This window comes from Arvicola amphibius, chromosome 4 (assembly GCF_903992535.2).
Source record: "Arvicola amphibius chromosome 4, mArvAmp1.2, whole genome shotgun sequence".
Taxonomy (NCBI): Eukaryota; Metazoa; Chordata; class Mammalia; order Rodentia; family Cricetidae; genus Arvicola; species Arvicola amphibius.
Genome location: NC_052050.1, coordinates 79,364,266 through 79,374,182, shown reverse-complemented (window position 1 = coordinate 79,374,182; position 9,917 = coordinate 79,364,266). Strand labels below are relative to the sequence as shown.

Below are 9,917 nucleotides of genomic sequence, written 5' to 3'. Positions count from 1 at the left end.
CCAATGACAGACTGCCCCTGGTCGCCGCCGCTACGGCTCCAGCCAATCCCGTCCGGCGTTACTTAAGTCGACTCACAGTTCGCGCAAGCGTACTTCACAGGCGTCCCGCCGGCGATTCCGTGTTTTCGGCGTCACACAGGTTAAAAGGTCGCGAGCGCCTGTCTCCTTTGTTCCGGCCTCACCGTTCTTAGGATGTCGACGTCGCCGGGCTTCGGCTCTTTCACCCCAGGTCTCGCGAGTGTCCTGAATGGGCGCTGAAAGGGAGAAATCTGCACCCTCGCACGCGCCAGCTTGGCCTCCTGCGCATGTGCGGTGACCCCAAGTCGCATCCAGCCCGTGCCGTGCTCTCTCGGAGCCTTGTCCCCGCGTGGCGTCTGGAGAATGTCTGCCCCGTTTGAGGAGCGTAGTGGGGTGGTCCCGTGCGGGACGCCGTGGGGCCAGTGGTACCAGACCCTGGAGGAGGTGTTCATTGAAGTCCATGTGCCCCCGGGCACTCGCGCGCAGGACATCCAGTGCGGCCTGCAGAGCCGGCACGTGGCTCTGGCCGTGGGTGGCCGTGAGATCCTCAAGGTAGCCAGCCAGGGCTTGTCCCGAGTTTCCTTCTTCTGGCCTCCCCGCACCCCGAGTCCTAAAATTCACGCTTTCAGAGGGATGACTGCTGGGTGGGAAGGTCAGTTCCTGGCTGGCAGAAAGGAAGCAGTAAATGGATCTGGCGAGGGGTCTCCTCGCAGCACCCGATCCCAGAGCTGCTGACCTAAACGTGGGTGGTAATGTAAAGATTCCGTTTCCCTTGTTCTTTCTAAAACAGATTTCTGCTGCTTCTTAATTCCTCTGTGGTCCCTCCTCTGACAGAAGGCTAACTAGATCAAAAGAGCAAACGCACATCATCATCCGGGCACTGATCTGAGTCCCAGAGACTAGACAAACGGTTTCTAAACTCTTCGTGATGTGTAGGCAAATAGAGGAATAACAAACAAGGCTAGGGTAGTGGATGAAGATGTCAGATTGGCTTTCTAAATTGCAGGTTTCTTGTCTGTTAACGATAATCAAGATAATAAAGAGGTGTGTGAAGATAATACTGCCTCTTCTATTTGATTCCACCAGTACATTTTGAATCTGGCTATACCAGTTTTTAAGAATTTCACAAACCAGGTGATGGTGCCTTTAATCCCAAAGTTAGAGGCAGGGAGATTTCTGTGAGTTTGAGGACAGTCTGGTCTACAAATCACAGAGAAACCCTAAACCCTGATTGATGGCTATGTAGTGTAGTAGTGAAGGGAGACTGGTACCATGTTTTGTAACCTTGGGCAGGAGGAGATGAAAAATTAGTCACAGCTAATTTGACATCAAAATCTGCAATATGTGATTAAGTCTCCTTAAGAAATTGGCTTTTTCTAGTGCCAGCTTCTCAGAAGAGATTGAACTGGCTTTTAATAGCATTTGCTTTAAAAGATAGCATTTTTTTTAAGGCAGGCATTGTGGTATATGCCTTTAATCCCAGCATTTGAGAGCCAGAGGCAGGCGAGTCCAGTCAGGTCTACATATTGTAGTTTATATGGAGCTACACATATTCTGTGTAGCTCCAGGACTACATGGAACAGTGGTTGTGAACTTCCCAAATGCTGCAGCCCCCTTAATACAGTTCCTCATGTTGGGGTGACCCCCCCCCCCACCATAAAGTTATTTTTTGCTACTGTTACTAATCGTACTGTGGGCACAGCAGTGCTGGTGCACACCTTTAATCGCCTTTAATCCCAGCACTCAGGAGGCAGAGGCAGGCGAATCTCTGTGAGTTAAAGACCAGCCTGGTCTACAAGAGCTAGTTCCAGGACAAGCTCCAAAGCTACAGAGAAACTCTTGTCTCGGAAAACCAAAAAACAAAAAACAAATCAAAAAAACAAACAACAACAACAAAACCAAATTGTACTGTAAATATCTAATATGGGACACCCAGAAGGGTTGTGACCGATAGGTTGAGAACACTGACAGAGATCCTTCCTCAAGAAATAAATAAAATAGAACATTTCTTCTAGTTTTATCATGAGTTCCTGTCTTGTTCATTTTGATTGGTAAAGCGTTTTATAATTAATTTGGCATTCTATCAGTAATGAAGTAATGAGTAGTGTGTCTTATTTGTTTTGTTTAGAGCGTCCTGTGTTGTTTCGCATGCTAAAAATGTCAAATTTTGTAAACTAGGGTCCCTTTGAATAGGAGGAAGTTCAGGGTTGAGCACCTGCAGTTAGGCTGAACTAGTCCAAGATGTGACTTAGCTTGAAATGAGCCAAATCTTAATTATGCGAATGTATAAAATGTAATGTTGTATTCTTAGTACCTTATATTTATTTCCCAGGGAAAATTATTTGATTCTACAATCGCTGATGAAGGAACATGGACTTTGGGTAAGAATAATTACTATGATTCATAAAATTTAAAAAGTAGATTGTGATATTGTTCTTTGTTTTAAATCTTGTCCTTGTAGCTGTTAAAGACTGAGAAAAGTGTTGGGAACAGTTGTATATCAGAATTGCCTGACAGTCTTAGAAAATAGAAGGATTAACTCCTTCTGTAATTTCTCTGTAACTTGTTTCTTATTTGTATTTTAGAGGATAGAAAAATGGTCCGCATTGTCCTGACAAAGACCAAGAGAGACGCTGCAAACTGTTGGACTTCCCTTCTAGAATCTGAATATGCAGCTGATCCCTGGGTACAAGACCAAATGCAGAGAAAACTTACATTGGAGCGATTCCAGAAAGAAGTAAGTCAGGTGCAGCAGTGAGTATGTAGTTACACGATTCGTTCATAAGCCATTATACAAAGTAGTTTAAAAAAAAATCCTCCTGGGTGATTTTTAAAGTGAACGGTAAGAAAATAGCCTGGTATGTGGGTTTTATTTTTTTATTTTTATTTTTTGGTTTTTCGATACAGGGTATCTCTGTCTAACAGCCCTAGCTGTCCTGGAACTAACTAGCTCTGTAGACCAGCTGACCTCAGACTTACAGATATCCATCTTCAGCCTCCTGAGTGTTGAGATTAAAGGCGTGTGCTACCACCGCCCAGCGTGTATGGGTTTTAAATTTCACAAATATGTTTGTTACTGTGACACTTAGGATTGCTTGAATACACACACACACACACACACACACACACACACATATATCAGTAATTCATGAATAAGCCTAAAACACTGGAACACTGTAGAGTACATAGTATAGCAAGGTGAGAGATCCCTTCGTTGTTCTAGTCCCCCACCTCATGCCTCTGCCGCCTTCTCAGTTATTGGTCTTTTTGTCTGTTTTTCTTTGTTTGTTTGTTTGGGGGGGTTGTTTTTTGTTTTTTGAAGCAGGGTTTCTCTGTAGCTTTGGAGCCTGTCATAGAATTCTTCACTGTAGACCAGACTGGCCTCAAACTCATAGAAATCGCCTGCCTCTCTGCCTTCCAAGTGCTGGGATTAAAGGTGTGCGTCCCAACTATCCGGCCAACTTCAGAAAGTTTCTAACTAGCCTCCTTGACTCTTACCCAAATAGTCATCTTAGAGTAGCCATTAAAGACGTTGTTTGATAGCGCAAGTCAGATCAGTGATTTTTTTCCTCAGAATTCTCCAAGTTCTTCCTTCTTTTAATGGGATAATTGATCAATTACTTCTTACCCACTCCTTTTTTCTTTTTTTTCCTCTCTTTCTCTATTGTATTTTTTTTTTCCTTTGAGACAGTATCTCACTGTGTAGGTCTGGCTGGACTGGGACTTTGTGTGTGTGTGTGTGTGTGTGTATGAATACATACACACACGTGCGCGCGCGCGCGCGCGCGCGCGCGCACACACACACACACACACACACACGTATATAAAATCAGATCAAGCTGGCCTTGAACAGATACCTTCCTCCCAAGTACTGGAATTAAAGGTGTGTACCAGCATGCCTGGCTCTCTGCTGATTCTGACTTGAATATTCATTCTGTAGTTTTCAGCTCATCAAATTTTAATGATCCCATTTAAGTCTGTAATTTTCTCTCTAATTCTTTCTCATGCCATACTTTCTGTTTAGCTTTTTTATAGCACTTACAAGCTTTAGCACACTAAGTCAGGGGTTGGCAAATTGTGGCCTGGGGAGATTCAACCTGCTGTATGTCTCTGCAGGTAAAGTTTTACAGAGACATAACCTTTGTTCACTTATTAATATGTTTTATATATAGCAGTTTCTTATAATCAAGTGTTTATGAGAGAAATTACGTAGTCTGCATAGTCAGAAGTGATCCCTGCGTCAATATTTATGGTTTTGATATTTGTGCTTTCCTGCTGCAGTATAAGCTCCTCTAGAACAGGTCTTGAATTCTTTTACTTTTGAAATCTGTATGTATTTAGTGGTATTTTCTAAGTTGTACAGGGCTCAATAAATGTCTGTTAAACAAATGAAATTGTCCCCAGAAAAGTCTGAAGCTTACAGCAGTACTCTATTGTATATAATGTGTATCACTATGCTAATATGCATATAGCTCTTAGAACTCTGCATGGTTTATAGTAAGTTCAAAAAATTGCCAGCTCTTCGCTGTGCTTGATGATATTCACCTTTAATTCCAGCCACTTAGGATGACGCAAGAAAACTGCAGGTTCCAGGTCAGCCTGGGCAACATAGCTACACCATGTCTCAGAAAAAAAGTTAAATTGAAAATTGGTATAATTCAGAATAGAGTACTTGCCTAGCTTAAAGGAGGCTCTGTGTTCAGTCTATAATACGCCCTGCCCAGAGAAAAGGTTAAGTAAGATCGTTTGTGCAGACAGTGAAGTTGAAAGAGGTTTCGCTGTACAGTCACTAGCATTGTCACATGCACACCACTCTGTAAATACCGACAGCTCTGAAAGGTGCCTCTTGGTTTTCATTTTCCCATGGGTGCTTGCAGTAATATTTTTTGTTTTTGTTTTGTTTTGTTTTTGTCAACTGTGAATTAACATCTTGTAAGTTTTGTTATTTTATATCTTTCAGAACCCTGGTTTTGACTTCAGTGGCGCAGAAATCTCAGGGAACTACACAAAGGGCGGACCAGATTTCTCAAGCCTTGAGAAATGACTGCTTCTTTATTTGTTCCATCTTGTGGATTCCAGCAGGTGCTGGCAGCTTAATGCAGCCAATGATATGAAGGATGAAAGACACGGATGTGTACAGTTAACATAATGCAAAATGTATTTCAGCATGGTTCTAAAAGATTACATTCGGATATGATTACACAGGAGGTCGAGCAGCTGTCCTGCAGCTAGATGACAACTCACTGCTCTGCGTTGAGTTTTATACGCTACATGTGACTAATTTCATATTTAAATGTATTTTTACTACAAAAGCATTGGAGTACAAATCATATGAAATGAAAAAGTGCCTTCAGGGAATTTTCTTTCTTTTTTTCTTTTTTAGTCTGATGTAGGAATAATGTTCAGTAGACTTCTGAGTAAGAATTATGCACTCCTCGCCGGGCAGTGGTAGTATACGCCTTTAATCCCAGCCTTTGGAGGCAGAGGCAGGAGACCAGCCTGGTCTACAGAGTGAGTTCCAGGACAGGCCCCAAAGCTACAGAGAACTCCGTCTCAAAAAACCAAAAGGAAAAAATTATGCTGCAGCCCTTTGTCTAAATATGCCAGTCCTTAGAAGTAAAGTACATTGCTGGAAACACTTTAATAAAGGAAAAAATATACAGAAGAGTTTTAGGTAATTTGAGTTAGTGAAAAACTCTTAACTCGTGTGTTGCTGCCTAAGTGATTATGTCAAGAAATTGAAAACCAGTAAAAGCCTAACAGGAAAAATGAGTAACCTATTAATGTCAGAAAGCAAGCGTAGGCCCCTGAGTGTAAGCTAGTGGCTTCATGTAAGTTTAATGATTCAGACAGAGAGAGGATTGTCTAGAATAAATTGCTTTCATCCTTTTTTTGTGTGTCTTTTAATTCTTTTTCTTTTGTGGGGGCATTCAAGAAAGGGTTGGGTTTCTCTGTGTAGCCCTGACTGTCCTGAAACTCTGTAGACCAGGCTGGCCTCGAACTTAAGATCCACCTGCCTCTGCCTCCTGAGTGCTGGGACACGCCCAGCTGTATTTTAATTCTTTGAAAGATAATCCGAAATGTGTAGAAAGCTTATAAGTGAAGTATTAACACTTTAAAAATCTTACACTATTTTGTAATAAATTGACATGTTGTTACCTCAGTCTTTTACTGTTTTGGTTTTTGTTGTTGGTGGTGGTGGTTTGTTTTGCTTTGCTTCCAAGAAGTATGTTTTCTCAACAATGCAGTCATTAAAGTTAGAACGTCGACGTGGATTTGGTACTGCTGTTTCATCCTCAGACCTGATGCCATTTATGTTGGACTGAGCCCAGCTGCTGGAATGTGCTGCTCCAGCGAGGCACTTTAGCCTGGAACAAGTTCTCATTCTTTCTTTGGGTTTTACTGCTTTGGCATTTTTCTCTTATAGAATCATGGAAAATATGAGACCTCAAAGCCCACCCCCACATAGACACACTTCCTCTAATAAGACCGTACCTACTCCTACAAGGCCACACCCACTCTTAACAATGGCCATCACTCCTAATAGTACCACCCCCTTTGGGGGCCAATTTTTTCTCAGGTCACCACATGGGCCTTAATTTAATCATTTGAAGAACTGCCAGGTTGTTTTCCAAAGAAGCTATGTATTTCCCTGTGGTGTTTAGGATGCCGGTTTTTCCACATTGTTGCCTATACTTTTTTGTTTTTGTTTTTTTTGAGAGAGGGTTTCTCTCTTTGGAGCCTGTCCTGGAATTCACTCTTTTGAGCAGGCTGACCTTGAACTCAGGAGCTCTGCCTGCCTCTGCCCTGCCCCCTCAAGTGCTAGGATTAAACGTGTGCGCCACCACTGCCCAGCCTTAGCTGGCTTTTTGAGTCTAGTCATTCAAGTGATAGGACCTGGTATCTTTGTGGCTGTGTATACAAGCCTATGTAGATATTTATGTTGTAAGTTTATCCGTTGTGTGGGGAGTGGGTGAGTCAGGTGTTGGTATACACATTACACAGAGAGCAAGGAGGTCAGCTTTGTTTTCACCATGCAGGCCTCAGTGATTAAACTCATTCACCAATCTTGGTGACAAGTTCTCTACCCACTGAAGCATCTCATAGCCTCTTTGTGTTTGGGTTTGCATTTCTGTGAAAGCAGGTTACAGCTAGCATTCATGTGTTGATTGAGCATTTGTGTATCGTCCTTAAAGATGAATGTTTATTGCGGGTGGTGGTGCCTTGTCTTTAATCCCAGCACTTTCACGGCAGAGGCAGGTGTTTCTCCTTTGAGTTTGAGGCCAGCCTGGACTACAGAGCAAGTTCCAAAAAGAATTCAAATCTCACGCCAGTTTGGAAATAGGGTTGTCTTGTTAGGTTTTACATCATCCGGTACTGGTTATCTGCTGTCTGATTTTTAGGTAATTTCCTGTGGGTTTTACTTATTTGTGTTTTGCGACGGTTTTGATATGTAATACAGACTGTGAGCCTGAAAGCCTCCTACCTCACTACTACAGAGCAGGGATTGCAGGCATGCCTGCCCTCCAGTTGGTATTTTTTATTTTCTGGTAGTTTCTTTGGAAGCACTTAAGTTATTCTCTCACTTTGGCAAAGCCTAATTTATCATATTGTTAGTAGACTATGCTTGTGTCTTGTGTTCCCATAAGAACTCTTATGGGAACTTCTGATCATAAGAATTTTTCCCTTTGTTTTTATCTTAATCTAATGAATTTTTTAAAGCAAACTTGAGGTTTTATTAAATAAAGATGTTTTAATAAAGACTATACACAAAGGTTAAGAGAAAAATGCTCAGGAAGGAAGATATTCCCGAGCATGAAGACAGGCTCTCAAAGATGAATCATGAATTATTGAAAAACATAAGAGAAATATGCACAGAGACACAGTGAGACTGTCCCAGTGTGGGTCTGGGGCAGCCCCTGATGTTATGTTTTACATTTACCTGTTTACCTATTTTTAGCATGCTTCATGGAAGCTGGAAAGTTTGGGTGGAAATTCCTTATTTCTTTCAGGTGGATACCTACCCATTGGTTTCAGAATTTTTGTTGAAAACACTGTCTACTGAATCATCTTTGTACTTTTACCAAAAATCAGTTGTAGCAGGGCATGATGATGGGTCATTCCTGTAATCCCAGAACTTAAGTGGACAGACGCAGGAGGATCACTGCAAGTTTGAAGCCAGGCTCTTATACGTAGTAAGTAGGTTTGCCTGGGCTACAAGGTGAGACCCTGTCTCAAAACAGCTCTGTTTATGAGAGTCTGGTTTGGGACCATTTTCCACTGAACTATGAATCAATCCTTTATCAACAGCACACTGTTTTTATTATCACAGCCTTATAGTGCAAGACTCAAAATTGCGTACCATGGTTCCTTCAACCTTGTTCTTTCTCAAAACTTCATTGATGTTTTAGCTCCTGTATTTTTCTGAGAGGTTCAGATCCATCTTGTCTGTATCTATGAGAGTTCTCACTGAGATGGTAATGTGAATTAGGAGTCTCTAGAGTAACAGAACTTAGAAAATGAGCCTCTATATATAGAAAGGGAATTATTATAATGGCTTGCAGACTGGTCCAGCCATTCCAGCAATGGCTGTCTATGAACAGAAGATCCAAGAATCCAGTAGTTGTTCAGTCCATGAGGCTGGATGTCTCAGCTGGACTTCACTGTACCCCAGAGTCCCAAAGAAGTCTTTAATGCCAGTGAAGGAATGGATATACTAGCAAGAACAAGCAGCCAAAAAGAGAGCTTCCTTTCCCCATGTCATTTATTTAGGCTGCCTGCAGAAGGTATAGGCCAGATTAGAGGTAGATCTTCCCACCTCAAAGATCTAGATTAGAAGTGTGTCTTTCCACTTCAAATGATATAATAAAGAAAAATATCCCTCACATATGTGCCCATTCCTTTGAGTTTTAGTCAACTTCCAGATTTAGTCAAGTTGACAACCAAGAACAGCCATCACAGGATGTAATTTCATGTTTTTCAATCCATTAATAATGTCTCTACATGGAGTTTCTCTTTGGTTCCAGTTATAAACATTTTACATATTTTTCAGTTTACAGATCCTTTGTATCTTTATTACCCAGTGTTCATTTTTAGGTGGAGTGACTTAAAGTGTCATTGATAACATAATTTAGAAATCCATATATACAGATATGTTTGATATTTGTTGACTCTGTATTCTGTGACTATGTTAAATTCAGTTTGTGGGTTTTGGTTTTCATGTTTTTGTTTGTTTGAGTTTTCTGTATAAATCAGTTTTATTTTACCCTCTTTTTGAGTGGAAAGGGGGGCTATTTGCTTTGGAGAAAGAATCTCATGTAGCCCATATTAATCTTGAACTCACTATGTAGCTGAGATGACCTTGAGTTCCTGATTCTCCTGCCCCACTCCAGTGCTGAGATGAGGCCTATTAACACCTTCATCTTTCCTGAATGTACTGGCTACACGACAGAGAAATGGGCCAGCCTGTATCAGCTGTGCTTTAGGAGGATGATCTCACTGTTTCTCACCATTATGTGGAATACCATCTGCAAGGCTTCCACACTTCCCCTTTTATCAGGCTGAAGTTCCCAACTATTCATTTCTAGCTAGCTGAACTTCAAGAAGGGTGTTAAAGCCCAGTGTGGTGGTGCACACCTTTAATCCCAGCACTTGGGAGGCAGAGGCAGGTGGATCTCAGAGTTCAAGGCTAGCCTGGTCTATACAGAGATTTCCAGGACAGCCAGGGCTACACAAAGAAACCTTGTCTCAAAAGAAACAAAAACCAAAAGAAGTGTTGGATAGTTCCAGATGTTTCCGTATCGTTTGATCATTTTCTTTTGTCTAGACTGTTAAAGTGGTGAATTGTACTAATTTTGAAATTTTGAATAGCTTGTCATGTTCTCTCACCCAAATTCTAT

General features: G+C 41.6%; 1 protein-coding gene across 1 annotated transcript; it reads left to right on the top strand.

The window, feature by feature from the left end:
* Positions 1-92: 92 nt before the first annotated feature.
* Nudcd2 (NudC domain containing 2) lies at positions 93-6,181 on the top strand. Its single transcript, XM_038328839.1, has 4 exons — positions 93-570; positions 2,351-2,399; positions 2,604-2,755; positions 4,979-6,181. The coding sequence occupies exons 1-4, from the start codon at positions 382-384 to the stop codon at positions 5,060-5,062; spliced, it is 474 nt and encodes a 157-aa protein (XP_038184767.1). The 5' UTR covers positions 93-381; the 3' UTR covers positions 5,063-6,181.
* Positions 6,182-9,917: the final 3,736 nt, after the last annotated feature.